This window comes from Lycium barbarum, chromosome 7, assembly GCF_019175385.1.
Source record: "Lycium barbarum isolate Lr01 chromosome 7, ASM1917538v2, whole genome shotgun sequence".
NCBI lineage: Eukaryota > Viridiplantae > Streptophyta > Magnoliopsida > Solanales > Solanaceae > Lycium > Lycium barbarum.
Genome location: NC_083343.1, coordinates 38,912,833 through 38,935,150, shown reverse-complemented (window position 1 = coordinate 38,935,150; position 22,318 = coordinate 38,912,833). Strand labels below are relative to the sequence as shown.

Below are 22,318 nucleotides of genomic sequence, written 5' to 3'. Positions count from 1 at the left end.
TATCGGGATAAGTTATTATTGTCAGACGGTGGAATAATAGTACTAGAATAGTTATCCCAGTATAAAACCCTAAAAATGACAAAACTACCCCTTAGGTCCCTCAAATCTTTTTTCTACTAAATAAGTTGGGGATATTTTTGTAAATAAACAACTTCTTCTTAGAAATTATGCAATGCATGTTATTTTTAATACAACAAATCAAACCGTCAACAAGAAATAATATCAAGATAATTAATCTCAGCATAAGTAATCCCAACTTAAGTTGTGTTCAAACCAATCGGCCACTAAGTGTAACATGAAGTTACAGTTACGACCACCTAGGGATATGAGAGGATGGTTGAGATCACCTTAGATGAGATGTCTCGAACTCAAGTCTTGATGGGAAGTGATTTAACCCGTTAATATGCCTGCTTGGTGTGAATTTGAATTAATTAAGCCAAACAAAAAGAAATTTAATGGATATAACTCTAATTTCATGATATTAACAGGGTAACAGAAGAATTACTTGATTCCAAATGGTTAAACCAAACAAACAAACAAAGTGTTGGAGATTTAAAAAATATTATAATTGGGGCAGAGAATCTAAATAATCCTCCTCAAAAACAGTTCCTCGCACAGAATATGTTCCAAGCACAAAGAAACAGTTAGGCAACATATATTTAATTAAGTCACGGGCATTTTCAGGGTAGTTTCTCTTTGTAAGTAACTCAATGTATGTCTGTGATCCAATGCCTTTCAGCTCCTTAACTCACATGTATACAGTATCTTTCTCAACCACCACTCACAATCCACATTTAAATCTCTCTCTTCCCTTTTTTTTTTTTTAACTTGAAAGTTCTTGAAAACACATGGACCTTGGAATCTTTGTTTATTGATAAAAGTAATTGTCATTGAAAGTCAAGATTCACAAGCTATTTTGTAAGTGGGATCTGAGTTCTTTCTTTAATCTAAACTAAGATACGGGTCTAGCTAATTATGTAGGTGAGAATTACAGAGGAACAGTTATTGTGTTCATCATTTGGTGTCCTGTCTTAGCTCAATATTTTCATTTGGATTGATGTTTGTTCCTTTGTCCTTCATTGGCACTTAGATAGCGGTTGAAGGTGAAACTATCAAGTTTTGATCAAAAGGGTCATTTTCCTTTACCACAAGTGGCAACAACTCAGGTACCTCATGTTTTGGAAAAACATTTGATTTCTTTTTCTCATAGAGTGCTTTTAGTGTCTTGTAGATTTGTCATTTGTGTTCTTGGTCAGATCCATTGTCTTTTTATTTATCGTTTGCGGCTTCTTTTTCTCTTGCCTTACTTGTCTATTGTATTCTTTAATTTATTATCATAATATACTTCACTAAAAGGACACTGTCTGTAATCTGAATATTTTAAAAGGAGATGAATTTGCTTAAAATTGGAACATTTGATATTTGTCTAGTCATAGACGGCAACTAGTTCTTTATATTTTCTTCTGTCTGTCTACATCCGCTTGGTTGAGATTTACTAGTTTATGTGACTACATTTGGCAAATTCTAATCGCATAAACTTGTTTTTTTTTCTTCAGAATTTAAGTCCCTAACTGGCTTGTTCTAGCTGAAAATTTTGATTAATAGAATATGCCTCCAGACAGCCTGAGATCAGCTGTATACAGATCCTTTGTCACCTGTGATGATCCCAATGGTGTCGTGGAATGTAAGACAATCATAAAATCTGAGACTGACCATTCAAAAATGGAAAAAAAAGTTGTAAAAGAAAGAAGATGCAACAATTTGAATGAGTCTTGTTCATCAGAAGGGAGAGAGAGAGTCTGCAAAGATGATGAGTTATATTCTTCATCTTCCTTCCAGCTAATGGAGGTGTCCAGAGAAGCTCAAAAGCTGAACCAAGTGATCGACTCATGGTCTAAGGGTGTGACCTTTGAAAGGCATTCCAAAGATATTGCAAAAGATTTGTTGAAAGGAGCTCTTGATTTACAGGAATCACTAGTGATGCTAGGAAAGCTGCAAGAAGCTTCACAGCATATGGCAAAGTTGAAGAAAAAACTGAAAGATAAGCCTTTGAAAGATGGAATAGCCATTGAAAGAACCACGTCTGAAAGGATTTCAGATCACAGGTTTAACAGGCTTGAGTTTCAGAAACCAAGATTTTCTGTTGATGGGGCTTCGCGGGATTGTTTTGATGAGCTTAGGGAAGTGATAAGAGACAGTTTTACTAGGCAAAATCTGTTGCCACCAAGTTGTGCTTCAGACTTTGATACAAGGAAAGCGGAATTATCTCCAGATCTCCCCTTTACCAGCTTCACTAGCTCAAGTGAGTCGTCCTTCAAAAAGGCTTGTTTTGGTAGAAGAAAAATGATTGTATTATCGGATGTCCCATCCACTAGCTCAAGCCAGTCCTCCATGCTTCAATCCCAAGAGGTTACCTCTTTTGATTATTCCCCGCCACCAGACGGGCCTAATTTAATTGCCAGACTGATGGGTCTTGAAGAGATTCCTAGAAACCAAACTACCCAGAAGCACTTCGAGGTTGTCAAGCAGGGAAGACCTGTATTTGAATTAGATTCACCAAAAGCAAAGAAGCCAACATTCATCAGTCAGAAGGTGGATGCAAAAACAAGAACATTGGATGAAATAATTGAAACCATGCATTTCAAGGGGCTTTTGAGAAGCAAGTCTAATCAGGGAACTCATCAATCTAGTGTTTCAGGTTTGTTAAACAAGTTTGTTGATGATTCTCCACCCATTGTGATCATGAAGCCTCTGTATGCTCCAGACTCGCACAGTGAAAGGTTTCCTCCCTGTAACCATGAAGAAAATCCATCAGGCACTAGAAACACAACTGAAAAATGGGATGTAAAAGAAATCAGTTCCCCTGAAAACTCTGATGATCAGGAGGGAGCATTGAATTTCACCATATACAGGAAACTGCAGAAAGGGAAAGATCAAAATAATAGATTCAGCAAAGAAAAAGGGAGGAAGAATCATGGTGAAGCACCTGCAAAATCAAAGACTCTTGAAGTTCTGATTCAAGGGAAACAGCCCAATACAAAGATCATAGCTTCTTCTCCTGGAAAGTATCCTGTAAAATCAACGACTTTTGATGTTCTGAGTCAAGAAAAACAGCCTAATACAAAGATTAGAGCTTCTTCTCCGGGCAATAATCGTGGTGAAGCACCTGCAAATTCAAAGACACTTGAAGTTCTGTTTCAAGAAAAACATCCTAATACAAATGCAAATACAAAGACTGTTGAAGTTCTGATTCAGGAAAAACAGCCTAATGCAAGGACTAGAGCTTCTTCTCCCGGAAAGACCCGGCAACCAAAGAAAGAAACAATTGAAAAAAGAGAGGATGGGAGTCAACGAGTATCGCCTGCTATAAGAAACTCTAGAGAAATGAAAAATGTCAAAATCAACGCCAGTGCTAAATTTCAGGACCAAAGCAAGATGAGCGTTATGAAAGTGAAAATACCAGAGAGAAAGCCATTGGTTACACAAGCAAAAAGTACTATAGCAGACCCTAAGCGCATCACAACCACTGCATCTCATAACTCCAGTAAGAGGAAGAAGAATGTTAATGCTGACAAGTCCGTCAAGAGTACCCCCATTGCTACGGTCAGTAAATAGTTATAACTGACATTTCTGAGTTTTAACTATCTTTCTTCTGGAAGCTATGTTTCTCATCTCTCATGTTATTATTTATTGTCCAACTTCCTTTCTATAACACAGATTTAGGGGACACTATTCTGTAGATTTTGGTCCAATTTCTTTACCCAGAATAATGGAATCTATTGATACAGGTTGACAACACGGAACACAAGGATGAAAATGTAGAGAGGGTGCAGGCAGTAGAGAAAGACACAGATACACCCATAATCAAATTTACATCCTCAGAAGAATTTCAGTTAGAAAAAGTGGCTGATATCTTTGAGAATCTTGTCACCGGTAAGGCACTTCATTATTTTGCCAGTTTCATGCAATCGTTCTGTTAATTCTAGAAACATTTTTGCAATTATTCATCATACATGGCTTGTCAAGTAACCATTTCCAGGGAATAACTTTTAAGTGTTGCAATCTGGTTAGATATATATCCCAGACATTGTTCAACAAACAAGAATGATATTAGCTTCATCTAAGAGACCAAATATGAATAGTATTTATATTCTTATTTTGCAGCTTAGAATATTTTCTTTTTTCTTTTGGGAATAGCAGTACATGTGACGTGCAGCAGCTTTGTATAACCAAACACTAAATGAAAGATCTGGCGGACTCAAAAGCTTCCATAGAATCTCTACATATATATGTGGTTGACAATGAGGAAGATGTTCCGATATACTTGAGAAGCTACAAGAAGTTGTTTTGTAGTAAACATATGAATTATTTTATCTTGATAACTCACTTCTTTCTGTGTGAAAGTTCCAAAATCTGTAAAGAGATAGATTCTGCTAGCTAGACTCTTAGAGAACAAGCGTTGAATAACCTGCTAGAAGTAATTGAAGTGGTGTAATGCACTTCAACCTTTTGAAGCCACACACAGAGTGTTATATAATAATTATACTTGCTCAAAAAAGGCTTGTTCACTAGTCTGCTATGTGAAAATCGGCCTCTTTCTTCTTCCATCCCTTCAAGAACCATGATAAATGGATGACAATCTGAAAAGCTGTTACACACGGAAGTAACTACTTCTAGTCATCACTCAAGCAAGCTCCAATATTCCTTTATTTATGTTAGAGGAAATAGATTCTGCACACGACTAGTGGTTGAAACAAGGAGATTTATATGTTGCCATGGTGAAAATATTCTAAAATATTACTTCTTCTATTGCAGATAATAGTGCCAATGGTGAAAGTTTCCCTTGTGAATCTAGCATTCCATCAATCCAGTGTGTCAGTGACATCAAATTAGTGGAGCACACTAACTGTAACATCACTCTAGACTTCACTGAAAATGAAAACTTCAACTCCGGAGCCACTACAAGGTATTTACTGTTGAGCAGTGAATCGTTCCTCTGTCGGTCCGAGGAGCTTTTTGAAACAGATGCGTGGGAACCAACTGTATGGCAGACAACTTGTGTGGATCATGAAATCGCTGATAACACACTCTTACTTGATTGTGCAAATGAGTTGTTAGAAAATAAAAGGTCTCAATGTGCACTGGCAGTTGATCCGTTATCACTGAAGGCCATTAAGATGCGAAAAATTTCTATATCGTTTGACAAGTTGGTGAATGAAATTTGTGATGGAATTGAAGTTTTGCGAAGTTACAATAAGGATGCTGGCAAGGACCTTTCAGCAGATGCTCTTAATTCACTGCTAGAAAGAGATCTATGGTGCAAGGGCGTGGTCGGCAGTGCATGGAATCTGGCTTGGATAACTGGATTAACTAACAATGAAGTTGAACAAGTGGTGAATGATATTGAGAAGTGTCTTTTAACTGGATTCATCGATGATCTGTTGACTGACTTCATGCTATAGCCTTAGTACATATTCAGTTCGGCGATTTAGGAGCTTGACTTATATAATTTGTAAATAAGAATATTCTTATTCAGTAGAGGAGTTGAAAAGAAGCTGAGGTTTCAGACTAACATAGAGTTCAGTAGCTCAAATTACATTTTAATGCTGAGTTGATCTTGAATTTGTACATTTCTTGCTGATATAGTTATATAAATGTAGTCAATGTAGATATGTGATTTGTTTGATTGCAATTTCAAAGCTTGATCAGCTTTGTAGAGTTTGTCAAAGGAACTAGAAGTAGCATGTGCACCACAATCTTTATGAAGAAACCAGGTTTCTTCAGTAAAATATATGTTTGGTCGTTGAATTATAAATTTGCTGGAATGTAAAGAGTTGTTTAGAAGGATGCAATGTCTGTTTTGGTTGTACACCTGCAAAAGGTTTTCTTTTCAGTTCGTGGTGCTTCAGGGATAATGTTTGTAAACACAGTAGGCTAAAGAAGCTAAAAAGCACCAACATGAAATGCTAAAGTTCTTAGCGTACATAATCCTTGTATAGAAATTCAGATAGTTGCTCCCTTAAAGATGAGAAAATGAAGGGACTCCAGAGCAAAATAAACAAAGGTTCCTTGGAGTGAGTGATGAAACAACCAAAGCTTGAGCCCACCACACATTGCCATCCAGTCCCATATAACTTGTCAAATTCCTGTGTTTAGATCAACACAACAAATCAAGATTGAACCCAACAAAACTAACAAGTAAATTAGATTACATTCTTGATATGAGCAGCTATTGAGGTATAATCATAGACATCGTATACATCAAGAGCTTGAGAGGCAGAAGCCATAGCATGCATCTGCATCTTCAGTGGCAGGTCTGTCTTCTTTATCTTCCCTTTACCTTCCAGCATTCTTTCTTTCTTTCTGTCGGAATAGTTCTTGCTAAAAGGAAAAAGAAAGTGGCAGAATTCTTGATTTGGAAAACTTAATATAGGACTAGAAACTTCCTTATCTTTCAAAGTATTTAGTTTTGACTGAACTTTCTTTAATTGTTCAACTCGTGTGGTAAACGTCCGGAGGGCTTCTGTGAAGTTTCACATTGGCACGTATAATCCTAACAATAACATTTTGTTGTTTTCTTCTACATTCTTGACCTCTGCATAATGCAACTAATATAGTTATCTTCTCAATAAAATGACACCACACTATTTGTTTTTTTTTTTTTTTAGGTAGAATAGATAGATAATTCGTATAAAATAAACGGAAAAAGGTTAGATTTATCCTTATACTCTCACAAATAAGCTATATTTGCCCTTTGTTATACTTTTTCCACATATTTGTTCTTGTTACCCAACTTTAGGGCCATATTTGCTCTTTTCATTCAGCTTTAGGGCCATATTTGCCCTTGTACTCAACAAAAAAGTCATATTTATCCCTACTCCATTAAAAGCCAATGTCCACCTTAATTTTTCTGTGTGGCGCCTATGTAACTTTTTTTTCAGTTGTTTTCCCAAGTCATAGTATTAGAATATCGCAAACTCGAGTAAATAATATTGTATATTGAATGTGTTCCCCTCGAAAATGTTCCAGTAGGTTTATCAAATAAACCCACAAAAATTCAACAGGAGGAATATTGCTATAAGGTACTGCTTTCATCCCCAAGGCATGGCTATTTCAGTTGCCAGACCCCTTATTATTTCATTCACATTTCACAATTTGCATTATAAAAACAACGGGAAAGGATCAAATATACCCTAGTACTATTAGAAATGGTTTAAATATACCCCTCATTTGCTTTCGGTCCAAATATACCCCACGTAGAATTGGTCAAAATATGGGAGGCTATAGAGGATGGACTCAAATCAGGAAGGGTTACAAATTTTGCCGCATTGCACATTGCAGACTTCGAACAAAATCTGTTCATCACAGCTTCGCCAGGTTCGCCAAAAAGAAGAAAGAGGACGGGGCTAATGTCTCATATACCCCCAGTCGCAAAATAAGAAGACCAGTGAATCTCATTCCCCTGTCAGAACTTACCAATCACCATCCTCTTAACAATTACATCCCAGTTCCATATAGTCCAATCCCCTTTTTCTATGCACAACCAAATTACCAAGCACCTTCCCCAGTCTTCCAGACTCCTCAACCAAGCTCCCAAGCATCTTCCCCAGCTTATCAAACTCCAAAGCCAAACTACCAAGCACCAGCCCCCACTTACCAAAGTCAGCAACAAAGCTATCAACCTGCCGCACCTAGCTACCAAAACAATCCACCGCCTAATGCATACAATTTGCCTCGTCCCAGCTTCAAGAGAAACCTGCCCATCCACTCCGTTGGTTGAAACCTAAACCCAATTGTTGGAAAGATTAAGTGCAGCCGGTATGATCCAACCGGCCGCCCCAATTGATATCACTTTCTAATACACTTCTTTATTTAATTTACCTAAAACATATAGGGACTGGAGACTAGATGAATTCAGCAGCATACTTGAGAATTGCCTTATTTAATTCACTTTTTCAAGGTCCAGTTCGTCAACCATCTTGTAACCCCATGAAAAATAATATGGGGTAAGAGCATTTTCTACAATTTCAATAACCTCACAATAATTAAGGCCAGCAAAAGTTTAGACCAACAACTTAAGTGAACCATTCACTAAATCCATCATGCAGCCTTACAATTACAAAAGCATGACAAAATTAACAGATTCATATAAGCACGTCAAAACGGAAAAGCATATCTGTAAATGCCATACAAGTCGGTCATCAGCTTTATCGACTAAAAACTGATATCAAAACATAAGTATCAACTATTTACATCAAAAGAGAGTAGGAGGGATATTGGAGTTTAAAATCAAAATAGACGAAATGTGCCCTCCTTCATTGTCCAGCTTCAGTGTTTCACCATCAAAAAGGCATCCTGCCAAAACAGAAATTAATTCAGGTACTCTTGAATGTGTCTGCAATTTTAAAATTTCTGTTTTTCTTTGGGAAGTGCTGGAGCACGTCACATATTATATAACCGTATTAACAGTTGGTACACAGTAGAACATTGCCACCTACTTTCCAATCCCATCAGTTCACCTGTATATTTAATTTAATGCTCATCAAATAAGTCATAATCTATATTCAGCCAACATTAAGAGTGGCATCGTGCAACACGGTAAGGAGCAAGATTTCCATCTTGGCCTGGATAGCATAGTCAACCTCACAACTCGCAGAGAAGTCACAGTTAATCAAATTTAAGATGCTTCATAATTCTCTTTGTATTTTAATAAGGAAACTACAATTTATTTATTTTTGGAAATATACGTTGCATACTGATAAATCAAAAGAAGACAGCCCGAGGATGAGGTCGTTGATGGAGTAGAAATATAACAGGAAGCTGGATGGGGAAAATGGAAACTGACGGAAGTTTGAAACATTGAGGAAAGACCTACTATCTTCTAGTTGATTTGAGTAAAGAAGTTCACCAATCAAACTCTATCAAGATCTGTTTCCTCCAAATGGAATGAATATCATTTACAGAAAATGCTCGTCACTTTTACCACTACTTCCAATTTTGCCTTGTTTTCCACACAAGAACATACCCAGTGGAATCCCACAATGTGGGGTCTGGGGAGGGTAATGTCACGACCCGGCTAGGGGCCGTGACGGGTATCCGGGGCTAACCACCGAGCACCACTCGTTCTACTACTCATCATACATTAAACGTTCTTTTATCAAATTCATACTCAAATCATAAGGAAATCATTTTTCATTTGAGAACATAGATACTTTTATAGACATAAGCCTTTCGGCTATCAAAATGATAATATATATATATATATATATATATATATATATATATATATAGTAGTAACCTCGTGAGACCATATAACCCACAACTGCGTATCTACGAGCCTCTACTAGAGTACTAGACATATGGACGGGACAGGATCCCGTCGTGCCCAAAACATACATATGTACACAAAAGAATAATCAAAGCACCTCCGGAACAATGGAGTGCTCTCAAATCAGCTACTGGCTCCTACGAGTCTGGATCAAGCTCACCTCCCTGTCTACCTGTGGGCATGAACACATCGTCCAAAGAAAACGGACGTCAGTACGAACATTGTACTGAGTATGAGAGGCATAAGAAATAATAATACGTCAATGACATAAAGGAAGCATCAATAAGAAGCAACTGTATTTGACTGTCACTTATAAAAGAAATAATGCATGCTGACTTACTTCATAATCATCATTATATCATATATGCATAAATGTATAAACTGCCCGTCCATATAGGTACTGTGTGATAATCATTAGCCTGCGTCCAGGACTCCCGCGTCCGGGGTATCATCTCATACCGCCCACTAGTGGTGTCTGCCCATGCCATCTGGACATGGTGTATACGCTGCCCACCTTAGCGGTGTCTGCCCGGCCATGTAGGCGCGGTGTAATATCATCAACATGTACTCATCATAATGCATGCATAGAAACTCAAGATAGCTATACTTTATCGGGGTGACATAAGGTCGTGAACCCCCGATTCCATTATGGAACATTTATAAACATTCTGCCTCACCTTGAAGGAAATAGTAGATAAGGTGAGTGTATATAATAACGACATCACTAACTTTATAGGAACATCATATCATGAACTTTAGAATCCTTAGACTCAAGCTCATCATCATCATTATTGGGTTCGTAACATATCGCTTATCTCATATAGCTATTCATGAACATAAACTCTTAGTTTTCCGGAATGTAGGAAATTCATGAAGAGGAAGGAAAAGTCATGCTATAGGATTCATGCCATAGAAAGAAAGGACTAGCCTCACATACCTTTTCTGTTTAACTAATCTATTGCTTGCTTGATCTCCTTCAATGCCCACGTTTCTACCTTCAAGAGAAGTCGCATGAACATTAGCTAATCGATTACTTAAACGTGTTTACTAAGGCTAAAGAAAATTGGGCAGCATTTCCTTTGTTTATACAACTTTTCCCATATTCTATATCAACTCCTAAACATTCATAACAACATTCACAATACAATAGACAACAATCATCATTCATCTACATTATCCGCATTTCACAATTCCTCTTCAATTTCTCCATAATTGTGGTTATAGTTCACTATCGCATTTTCTCATATATAATACTTATTCCATGGTCTAAATGTCATTCACAACATACTTACAACCACAACATACCGATAATCATGAATCAATCCAAACCTTTACTCAACAATGTCACTATTCCCACATTTATGACCCATTTTCTTTATCTTTCTACAATCCAAGTGTTTTTAACTTTCAATACCTTAGACAACATGGAATGATCATAAAAATCACCTTAGATAATGTATGAACAACCCTGGAGTGGAACTTCTCTTCTTGCACCAAAACCCTAACTCACTTCCCTTAAGTTTTCTTGGCTTAGATGAACTTTGATAGGTTTTCTACACTTGATTTTATGGATTGGGTATAGTTGATCATGGTTTTCCCTTGGTTTCTTGTGGATGAATAATGGAGAGAATTCTAGAGGCTTCTTGAAGAGTGGAGAGTGAAAAATGAAATGAAATAAAATGAGAGAGGGGTCCTTATATTAAATCTTGAAATCTGTCCCGACCGAGATATACGGACCAACATACGGTCCGTACATTTTATACGGGCCGTATGTTTGGTCCAGTGAATGATGCCCCTCTTGGCTAAATATACGGCCTAACATACGGCCAGTATAATTTATACAACCAGTATGTTGGGCCGTATAATGCCCAGCTGTTCCGATTTCGTTCTCGTCAACTCGTTTGATCTCCAATCCTTATGGAACCTTCTTGACACTTTCTTAAAACCTCAATACCAATCTAAGGGATGTTATCACTTGTCTCTAAAACATCTTTAATCCATCGTTAATTCGTCGCCCATACTTCTTACCCGACACGCAACATACCCCTTACTTTCCTTGTCAACCTTCTTCCCTTACGTCAAATGTCTTTGAATCTCGATTAGGATCATCAAATGCTATTTCTTACTTATCGCAACATCGTATACGTCGTGCTCTTCGCTAGCCTATTCACTGTACGTTAACGAAAAATTTTCCAAGGTGTAACAGGTAAAGTGTGCGCAGACCTTGCCCCTGACCTTGGAAGGTAGGGAGGTTGTTTCCGAAAGTCCCTCGGCTCAAGAGAAAACAAGACAAAAGAGTCAGATAAGGACAAGCATATCAAAGCAATGCAAAAATGAGAAATAACAAGAGCGAGAAAGTCATGATAAAGCAGCCTGAAAAGACAAGACCCAACAAATATAAGCAGAAATCAAAGGGCAATAAACGATAGAGCAAAACTACGATTACTAGTGCGAAAGAATAAGCGAGACTACCTACTAGCCTTCTATCCTAATCTGAGTCCTCCACAACCTCCTGGCTCCTATCTAAGGTCATATCCTTGGTAAGCTGAAACTGCGCCACGTCCTGTCTAATCACCTCTCCCTAATACTTCTTAGGCCTACCTCTACCTCTCCTAAAATCGTCCATAGTCAACCTCTCACACCTCCGCACTGGGGCCTTAAGTTTTGGTGGCACTTAAGTGCAAAACTTAACACCCGCAGGTCAAAGACATGTGCTAGGAGCAGCAAACTCTATCACTTCAGCAATTAACTATTAAACATCAAAATAATGTGCCAACCTAAACATTAATACAAATTTGTGAGTTCCTATAATCAGCTGAAATTATGATCTAATATGAAGGATTTCATATACCATTCTTGATTCACCATTCATCCATCTGAATTTTATTTAGTCATTTGAGCTAATGAGAATGTTTTTTTTTTCTGGGAGGGGAGATGGGTACACTGCCCCCTGTCTATCTTGGCATGGCACTTGGGGAAAATAGCAGATCACAAGACATATGCAATGGGGTACTGGAAAAATGTGAGAAAAGACTCTCTAGATGGAAAGTCAATATCTCTCTTTGGGTGGCAGATTAGTTCCCTTATCAATAGTTTTGGATGCCCTCCCAACCTACATGATGTCAGTCTTTCAAATCCCTCCAAAGATTGAAAAGAGAATAGATGCACAGAGAAGAAACTTTTTGTGGCAAGGGAACAAGGTGAAGAAAGGTTTCAACCTGGTCAAATGGAAAATTCTTACCCTCAGTAAAAAGTAAGGAGGAAGCATTAGAAATTTCAGAAAACAAAACCAAAGTTTGCTCATGAAATGGCTATGGAGATACTTAAATGAAGATCAATCCCTATGGAAGAATGTAATCCAAGATAAATACGGACAGGAAGGCCTATGGAAGACAAAGAAAGTGGATGCAACGTATGAGGTCAATGTCTGGAAGACCATCAGAAACCTCTGGCAAGTTTTCAGTCACAGAATAAGCTTCCAAGTTGGTGGTGGGCAGAAAGATAGATGGCTAGGAAATGCCTTAAATCAGTAGCAAAAGGATAACATCAGGGAAGTTTGGGGTAATCATGGATGGGACTTAAGCTAAAGGAGGCCTTTAAATGATTGGGAGATAGACAGATATGCAGAATTCATCAACATCATAGCTTATGTCACTGGAATTACCCTGACCCAAGACAGAATCTGGTGGAGTGGCCATAGTCTTGGAGTTTTCTCAGTAAAAATAGCATACCACATGCTAAATTTTGATAGCAATTTGAATTCTCAATGGCCATGGAGACAAATATAGAAGGCTAGCATTCCATACAAGGTGGCCTATTTTGTCTGGTTAGTAGCAAGGCTGACACAGGACAAGTTACAAAGAAGGGGAATGCAACTTTGTTCCATCTTGCCACTTTGTGGGAGAACTGCAGAAACAAATACACATTTGTTTATGCATTGTCGAGTGACTACACAACTTTGAGATATCTTTCTTCCTATGATAGGCCTGAACTGGCCAATGCCAATGAACCCACTGGATTTGCTTTCCAGTTGGAAGTGGAACAGAAAAGGGGGCACAAAGGAGCAAAAGAGAAGATGGAGCTTAATCCCTGGCTGCATTTGGTTGTTTGGAAGGCAAGGAACTCAAGGTGTTTTGAAAACAAAAGCAATCCAATCCAAAAGATGAAACTTAGTTGCATTTTGCTTTTTAATAATTGATGTAAACAAGAGTACACAGAGTCTCTATTACAAGTTTTAGAGTCTCTATAGACTAGTAGACAATTTTTCTAGCTTACTAGTTTTTTCTAGCTTACTAGTTTCTATGCTTCTTTCCCCCTATAATTATGGCTTAACAACCCTTTTTGTGAAAAAAACTCATTTTTTTATAATCAGTAAAAATCTTATGCTACCATTTGATGGTTTCTCATCAATATTTCTTTTTTCTCTTCTGTACATCACAAGCAGAGTGATTTTACGCGAACGCATAATAGGAGGAGAGAGGGGGAGAGAGAGAGAAGATAGCCAATTTCCAACTTAAAATGCAACAAAATTATTTAAACAGTAGCATGTTGACTATGTTAAGGAGTGAAGTACAAGTTCTACAAATTCCACTTTAATTAAGCATGCAACATATTTGATTCATGTTATCAAGCACTTAGAGACGACTAAACATATCTTCCTCTTAATATTGATGAGAACAAACAAAGATAAAGAACGTAACAAAACTGAGGCAATTTAATTAATACACTTTCAGTGTGGAAAGCTATAACAGGTACTTTCAGTTCTTTGGATTAAGCAAAGAAAATTATATGGTCGGACTATTCAATTGCATTTGGACTGCGTAACTTCTTTACATAACCTGTGTGATTATTTCTTCCTACTATGATCAGATATTTTTGCTACCCATCCAACCATCCTTGCTTAAACAAGTTTCTTATATACATGTAAATCACAATTTTAAGGCTAAGCTGCACGCCTAAGAACAAATAGTAATTTACACCATCATCACGACCAGCGGAAAGAATTTCATAAGAGAAATGAAGTAATTCACGGAAGCATGCTAGTTTGTTTAAGTATCGAGAGACCATTAAAATCTATTGTCTATAGGGGGAATAGAAGGTACCTTGACCCTCCAAATCTTCACCTCATTCATTGCTCAAAGCTTCAACTTAAACCCCTTTAAAAGGAAATCATCTCCTCTATCAAATCAAGGATAAAATAGAAAATTTAGCAAAGAAAGTTAACAAATACAAATAATGTTATAAGTTGTATAAGCTTTCTCCCTCAATAGTGCTACTTCACCTAAATGTTAACAATAGTGCCCTGTTATTGAAACGAGTGATTCTAAAGGCTCTACTTGTAAAAGAAGTACAAATACGTAAAAACTATGCTAAATGCTAAAAGAAAGTAGGCTACAAATTAACGGAATGGCGGACCTCTTCTTTCGGGCTTTCTTGTTTCCTCCTTTATCTTGATTATACTATTTATTCAGATCACTTTTGTCATCATTGGAACCGAACTTAACAAGGCTTCCTAAATAAACATAACTATTGAAATGTAGAAAGCCACGTAACGTCCCATTTTGAGTATCAACAATCTTTATGGAGTCCCCCACAATACTAGTCCACAGGAATCGTCTATTATCTTGTTCCACAAGAATTTCCTCTCTATTCTCCGAATATGCCAGTGGGACCACAGTATGACCAAGTTGCTTATCTGGTTGTTCAAGTGATGCAACCCTAGTCCATGAGTCCTTAACTCCACATTCCTTCATTTCCCATACGTCCACATGATCCAAAACAAGATCCACATTCCCTGAGGAATAATCATAAGAATCCACAAAATACATTTTATATACGCAAAGGGAGCCTCCCAACACGACCAAATTCACAATGAAACCCATATCAGTATAACGAGGACGAGGTACAAGTCGCCACTTTCCAGTTCCAAGATCAAAAGCAACAATCAGTGGTTCTAATTTATTGGCAGGTATCTCCATGTTAGTGTTAGGTGTGGAATTGGCCAAACAAATCAATTCTTTTGTTCACATAGTCGTGATGTAAGCGTTTACCTCATCATAGGAAATTCATTCCTATAAATAGGTAGCTTATGGTTCATTTGTAAGATATCATCAAGATCATTTACTAAACACATCCCAAAGAGAGAGAAAAATCTAAGAGAAATACTCTTAGTGAAAGGTCTAAGTAAGAGAAGGTCTTTGAGAGAATTTTCTGTGGTAAAATTCTTGAGTGTAATTGGGATTGGGGTTGTGAGGTTGAGTGTTGTAAACACTTGTAATATTTCTTCTTTAATAAGATCTGCAGCATCAACGTGGACGTAGCTCTCACATTGAGGGTGAACCACTATAAATCTGTGTGTGCTATTTATTCTTCGCTTACATCACGGCGTAAGTAGGTTCTGTCTAAGGAGGTTGGTATTTAAGTGGTCCAGCTGTGACCCTCCAATCTTTCCTGGGAACCTGCTTACAAAGGTCGGATTTGGGATTTAAATCCTAACAACTGGTATCAGAGCAACAGGTTGTGTTGTGATTTAGAAACGATGGGAGGCGAAGATGGTATGACGCACGGCATCGGTAAATTCGATGGTACAAATTTTGCGTTCTGGAGAATGCAAATTGAAGATTATTTATATGGCAGAAAGCTTCATGAACCTCTGAGTCCGAAACCAGAGGAGATAAAGCAAGCAGATTGGGATCTCCTCGACAGACAAGTTCTGGGAGTCATTCGACTGACGCTGTCGAAGAACGTTGCTCACAACGTGGCAAAGGAGAAGACCACCGCAGATATGATGAAGGTATTGTCTGACATGTATGAGAAACCATCGGCAAATAATAAGGTATTTCTCATGAAGAAACTATTTCATCTAACGATGATGGAAAATGCTCATGTTGCTGCACACGTAAATGAATTCAATACCATTGTAAATCAATTGTCATCGGTAAAAATTGACTTCGATGATGAAGTGCAAGCTCTAATTTTGTTGGCATCCCTACCAAATAGCTGGGAGCCAATGAGAGCAGCGGTTAGTAATTCTGTCGGCAGTGACAAACTAAAGTTCAACGATGTTAGGGATCGTATCCTTGCTGAGGAGGTGCGCAGGACAGATTCTGGAGAGGCATCGACGAGTTCTGCTTTTAATGTTGAAAACAGAAGCAGAAATTATGACAGAAACTACAACCGAAATAGGGGCAGATCGAAGTCATGGAATGGCAGGGGTCAATCCAGACCAGGACGAACATTTGATTGTTGGAACTGTGGAAAACCAGGTCATTTCAAGAAGAACTGCAGGGCGCCAAAGAAGGAGGACAACAAGGGGGCTGGAATCAACGCTGCTACGGAAGACATTGGCGATGCGTTGTTGCTATCGGTTGACAGCCTGATAGACTCTTGGGTGCTTGACTCAGGAGCGTCCTTTCATACCACCCCACATCATGATATAATGACAAACTACGTGGCTGGGAATCTCGGCAAAGTTTATTTAGCCGATGGAGAGCCGCTAGACGTTGTTGGCACGGGAGACATTAATTTGAAGATGTCAAATGGATCCTCGTGGAAGATTACAAAAGTTAGACATGTTCCAAAGCTGATGCGAAACCTGATTTCAGTAGGTCAGCTTGATGATGAGGGATATGATCTCAACTTTGGTAATGGGTCTTGGAAGGTGGCGAAAGGTGCTATGGTAGTTGGCCGAGGAAAGAAGATTGGCACTCTCTACATGACGGATATCTGTCGTGATATTGTTGCTGTGGTTGACAACACAAAGAAGACAGATTTGTGGCATTGTCGGCTTGGGCATATCAGCCAGAAGGGGATGAAGCTGTTGGTGACAAATGGCTTAATTCCGGAGCTGAAGACGGTGGACCTTCATACGTGTGAGAGCTGCATTCTCGGAAAACAAAAGCGAGTAAGCTTCTCAAGTGCAGGCAGAGAGTTGAAGGTCGAAAAGCTGGAATTGGTGCACACAGACGTGTGGGGACCTACCACTGTACCCTCCCTTGGAGGATCACACTACTACGTGACCTTCATTGATGATTCAACCAGGAAGGTATGGGTTTATTTTATGAAAAATAAATCCGATGTGTTTAGTGTATTCAAAAGATGGAAAGCCATGGTCGAGAATGAAACAAACCTCAAGTTGAAGTGTTTGAGGTCCGACAACGGCGGAGAATACACTGATGGTGATTTCAAATGGTACTGTGCCGATAATGGGATCAAGATGATGAAGACTATTCCTGGAACGCCGCAACAGAATGGAGTAGCCGAAAGAATGAACCGAACGTTGAACGAGCGTGCTCGGAGTATGAGAATACACTCTGGACTGCCCAAGACATTCTGGGCAGATGCAGTCAATACCGCGGCCTTCTTAATTAACCGAGGACCTTCAGTTCCCTTGGATTTCAGAATTCCAGAAGAAGTCTGGAGTGGCAAGAAGGTAAATCTTTCATTTCTGAAAGTGTTCGGTTGCTAATCATATGTTCATAATGATGATACGGCTAGAAGCAAGCTTGATCCAAAATCAAAGAAGTGTTACTTTATTGGCTATGGTGACACCGAGCTTGGGTACCGATTTTGGGATGAACAAAATCGGAAGATCATCCGAAGCAGGAATGTTGTCTTTAACGAAGAGGTACTGTACAAAGACAAGCTGCAAAAGAATTCAGAATGTCAGGACAAGGAATCGGAAATAGTCGATTTGAGGGACTTTCCGGCACCTGAGCCGCAGCCAGGTACAACCGAGGCAGAGGAACAAACAATCCGAGAAGGTGCTGATGAAAGTGCTGATTCTGAAACAAATGAACAGACGCCAATCACAGAGCTGCGTAGATCATCCAGGATCAGGAAGCCGCTTCACAGGTACTCTCCATCCCTCAACTACATTCTACTCACTGATAGAGGGGAGCCGGAATGTTATGAAGAAGCAATGCAAGTCGATGAATCGACTAAGTGGGAGCTAGCAATGAAGGATGAAATGGATTCATTATCGGCAAATCATACATGGGAATTATCCGAGTTGCCAAAGGATAAAAAGGCATTGCAAAACAAATGGGTTTATCGGATAAAGGAAGAACCCAATGGAAGCAAGCGTTATAAAGAAAGGCTGGTTGCAAAGGGATTTCAACAGAAAGAAGGCATTGACTATACGGAGATCTTCTCTCCCGTAGTCAAGATGGTGACTATCAGAACTGTTCTTGGGCTGGTAGCAAAGGAAAATCTACATCAGCAACAGATGGACGTGAAAACTGCATTTCTTCACGGTGATCTAGACGAGAAAATATACATGCGACAGCCGGAGGGATTCAAAATCAAAGGAAAGGAGAATCTGGTGTGCAAACTTCAAAAGAGTCTGTACGAACTAAAACAGGCTCCAAGACAATGGTATTTGAAGTTTGACAGCTTTATGAAGAAAGCTGATTTTTCAAGGTGCGAGGCAGATCACTGCTGTTACTTCAAAAAATTTGAAGACTCGTACATGATACTGCTACTCTATGTCGACGACATGCTAATCGTAGGAGAAAACCTACAGGAGATTGATCGGTTGAAAAAAGGGTTATCGGAAGAGTTTGCAATGAAGGATTTGGGAGCTGCAAAGCAAATCCTTGGGATGAGAATCGACCGAAGCAAGGAAGGCATCAAACTCTCACAAGAAGAATATGTGAGGAAAGTTATCAAAAGGTTTAACATGCATGATGCCAAGCCAGTCAGCACTCCCTTGGCTGGACACTTTCGGTTGTCAAAGGATCAGTCGCCGACAACCGAGGATGAGAAGAAGCAGATGGACAAGATACCTTATGCATCTGCAATCGGTAGTCTTATGTATGCAATGATATGTACAAGGCCAGACATTGCACATGCAGTGGGAGTTGTCAGCCGATTTATGAGCAATCCGGGAAAGCAACACTGGGAGGCTGTGAAGTGGATATTCAGATATCTGAAAGGCAGCTCGAGTTCAGCTCTGTATTTCCGAAAATCAAAAACAGGATTGCAAGGGTATGTTGATGCTGACAACGGTGGTGATATTGATAGCAGAAAGAGCACATCCGGGTATGTTTACACCTTCGGAGGTACTGCAATCTCTTGGGTTTCCAAGTTGTAAAAGATAGTAGCTCTCTCTAGTTGTGAGGCTGAGTACGTTGCTGTGACGGAGGCCACAAAGGAAATGATGTGGCTACAATCTTTTCTGCGGGAATTGGATCAGGACCACGAGGGAAGTGTGCTATATTGTGATAGCCAAAGCGCCATTCATTTGGCAAAGAACCCGGTTTACCATGCTCGAACAAAGCACATACAACTCCGGTACCATTTCATTAGATCAGCTTTGGAAGATGGAGCGCTAGTGCTTGAGAAGATCGCAGGGAGTCAGAATCCAGCAGACATGCTGACAAAGGCAGTGACGATAGACAAACTGAAGTTATGCTCAACTTCAGTTGGCCTGCACGAAGTATGAAAGTAGGAAAGAGCTGCTGCATCGATCAAAGTGTGAAGACAAATTAAAATTAGTCTTCAAGTGGGAGATTTGTTAGGTGTGGAATTGGCCAAACAAGTCAATTCTTTTGTTCACATAGTCGTGATGTAAGCGCTTACCTCATCATAGGAAATTCATTCCTATAAATAGGTAGCTTATGGTTCATTTGTAAGATATCATCAAGATCATTTACTAAACACATCCCAAAGAGAGAGAAAAATCTAAGAGAAATACTCTTAGTGAAAGGTCTAAGTAAGAGAAGGTCTTTGAGAGAATTTTCTGTGGTAAAATTCTTGAGTGTAATTGGGATTGGGGTTGTGAGGTTGAGTGTTGTAAACACTTGTAATATTTCTTCTTTAATAAGATCTGCAGCAGCAACGTAGACGTAGCTCTCACATTGAGGGTGAACCACTATAAATCTGTGTGTGCTATTTATTCTTCGCTTACATCACGGCGTAAGTAGGTTCTGTCTAAGGAGGTTGGTATTTAAGTGGTCCAGCTGTGACCCTCCAATCTTTCCTGGGAACCTGCTTACAAAGGTCGGATTTGGGATTTAAATCCTAACACTTAGCACTAGGAACCCAATGCAATGAACCATTTAGATATACACCTGGTTGATCTACATATCGAAGGAAATAAGGAAGTTGTCCATCAACCCCTCTCCAACAACTTGATTTCAAACTATAAACCTTAACATCAGAGCGAAAAGAACCTTTCTTAGAACCAGAAAACTGCACAATACGGACAACCTTATAATCATCATTGATAACATCATAACCAAAACCAAAACTAACATGAACAGGATTATCACCAACACCAAGAACTGGTAACTTCTTGTACTTTCCAGTAGAAGGGTTCCATAAAGCAATGTCATGCACAGTATTTGATATCAACAACAACACATTACAAGAACCAACAACCTTTGTACTATATTCACTAGACAACAAAGGGTTGGTCAACTCTTTAGGAGTAACAACTCTAGAGTTGAGAGAATCAAAGTGTAGAGAGTAAAAGCAACGCTTTCCATAGCCATAATAATCAACCTTTCTCAAGATCAAGAAAAGGTTAGAATTGGCTGTTTTGAGTTGGAGTGAATAATTGAGATGCAAATTAGAAAACTCAGGACTATCAATAAGAGTGAGCCAAGATTTAGATACGCACTTACAACGTACGACAGATTTAACGGGTAATCGACAGAGGATTTCGGCAAAAACATCCAATGGAAAGTTTGACATTGTTAGATGTCACGACCCAACCCCGTGGGCCATGACTAGTGCCTGGACTAGGCACCCATATACGAACCTACTAAATATAATCAGATCGAAACTGAAAAAAATATGACAATCTGTAAAAGCACGCTGTAAACTCATCACGTCATACATCAAAAGAACCTGTCTCTTGCGAAGCCACAGCTAACCAAACAAAACAAAATACGCAAGCCGACAAGGCTGCCACTACATCCGGTATGATATTGTTATATCCCGCACTTTTGTACAGTCGGATAATTCAAGACAATTGCGGGAAGATGACAAATAAGGCCTTACTTTTATTTTGCTAAGCACATGAGTTGCGTATGAAGAATTTGGAAGCGAAAATATTAAGAAAGGTCAAGGGCAAAAAGGTAAATTTGCAATACGACTCAAAGAAACATGGAGGAAGGCGAAGGGTAAATTTGGAATTTGGAAAATAATTTTTCGTGAATTGTAGGACTAAAAAAAAAAAGTGGGCTTGGTGTTGGGCCTCCTTGGCCGTCCACTTTCCTTGATGGGCCAAGCCCATGTGGAATTAAAATTTTAGGGATTTAAAAGAAGACTAAGTCTTCTAAAAATCCCCATAATCTTCTACACATTTCAAGAGTTGTGGAGAAAAGAAGAGAAGGAGAGAACTTCAAGGGGCCATTCGGCCATAGTAAAATTTCCAAGAAAAATTTCCAAAAATTTCTTCAAAAATTACTCCCTACCAATTCAAGGGTTCCTAGCAAGGTGGAGTAGTCTTTGAAGCAAGAAGAATCCATATTCATGCAAGTTGGAATTTTTAGCTAAGTGAAGAATTGAAGAAGATGGTAAGAATTCACTTTCTTTTTATGTTATTGATGCTTGTACATGTTGTAGTGTATAAAAGTGGATGAAATTCATGAAGGAGATAAAAATAGGGGTGTGGTCGTGAGGTGTGGAACATGTATATGTGTGTAGAAATTATGTTTAATTAATTTATCTAGTGTTTGGTTGTTATTGTTGTGGATACTATGTTGATAATGGAAGTTGGATGATTTTGTGAGATTGTAGTCATGTGTGCATGATGTTGGCCGTGTGGTGTATAGCATGGGTATAGTTGTGTATATTTGTTGTATCGTGAAGGATTGGTGAACCAACTTTATTGGTAATTTGGTTGTTAGTGTGTGGATTTTATATTGCTAATAAAAGCTTAATGAGTTAGTGGAGTTGTAGAAGTTGGAGACTTATTTTAGAGGATTATGCAAATTGAAAATTATGTTCTTACATGTATGGAAGATAATGATATTAGTATGG

General features: G+C 38.7%; 2 protein-coding genes and 1 long non-coding RNA gene across 8 annotated transcripts; 1 reads left to right on the top strand and 2 right to left on the bottom strand.

The window, feature by feature from the left end:
* Positions 1-627: 627 nt before the first annotated feature.
* Positions 628-5,686, top strand: LOC132603396 (uncharacterized). 3 transcript variants are annotated; one of them, XM_060316431.1, is made up of 5 exons: positions 628-918; positions 1,095-1,166; positions 1,557-3,603; positions 3,789-3,933; positions 4,816-5,686. In XM_060316431.1, the coding sequence occupies exons 3-5, from the start codon at positions 1,609-1,611 to the stop codon at positions 5,460-5,462; spliced, it is 2,787 nt and encodes a 928-aa protein (XP_060172414.1). In that variant the 5' UTR covers positions 628-918; positions 1,095-1,166; positions 1,557-1,608; the 3' UTR covers positions 5,463-5,686. The 3 variants fall into 3 exon arrangements, with proteins under 3 accessions (XP_060172414.1, XP_060172412.1, XP_060172413.1); XM_060316429.1 differs by having other exon boundaries at positions 1,091-1,166; XM_060316430.1 differs by having other exon boundaries at positions 628-981; positions 1,091-1,166.
* A 275-nt stretch (positions 5,687-5,961) lies between these two features.
* On the bottom strand, positions 5,962-15,830 carry LOC132603397 (uncharacterized). Of its 4 annotated transcripts, XR_009568214.1 has the most exons (4): positions 14,744-15,830; positions 14,431-14,506; positions 9,426-9,500; positions 5,962-8,355 (listed from the first exon to the last, which is right to left on the bottom strand). It is a non-coding gene; the product is annotated as an uncharacterized LOC132603397 (long non-coding RNA). The 4 variants fall into 4 exon arrangements; XR_009568216.1 differs by lacking the exon at positions 9,426-9,500; XR_009568217.1 differs by lacking the exons at positions 9,426-9,500; positions 14,431-14,506.
* Positions 15,831-20,350: 4,520 nt separating this feature from the next.
* LOC132601466 (F-box protein CPR1-like) lies at positions 20,351-21,026 on the bottom strand. Its single transcript, XM_060314546.1, has one exon. It carries the CDS (start codon positions 21,023-21,025, stop codon positions 20,351-20,353), a length of 675 nt encoding a protein of 224 aa, XP_060170529.1. The 5' UTR covers position 21,026.
* Between the last annotated feature and the right edge of the window lie 1,292 nt (positions 21,027-22,318).

Bases quoted from the DNA above. Each gene is read 5' to 3' on its own strand.
- LOC132601466 (XM_060314546.1), bottom strand. From the start codon at position 21,025: ATGTCAAACTTTCCATTGGATGTTTTTGCCGAAATCCTCTGTCGATTA.
- LOC132603396 (XM_060316431.1), top strand. From the start codon at position 1,609: ATGCCTCCAGACAGCCTGAGATCAGCTGTATACAGATCCTTTGTCACC. The intron at 3,604-3,788 runs GTCAGTAAATAG...CTATTGATACAG, and splicing joins AGAGTACCCCCATTGCTACG to GTTGACAACACGGAACACAA. The intron at 3,934-4,815 runs GTAAGGCACTTC...CTTCTATTGCAG, and splicing joins CTTTGAGAATCTTGTCACCG to ATAATAGTGCCAATGGTGAA.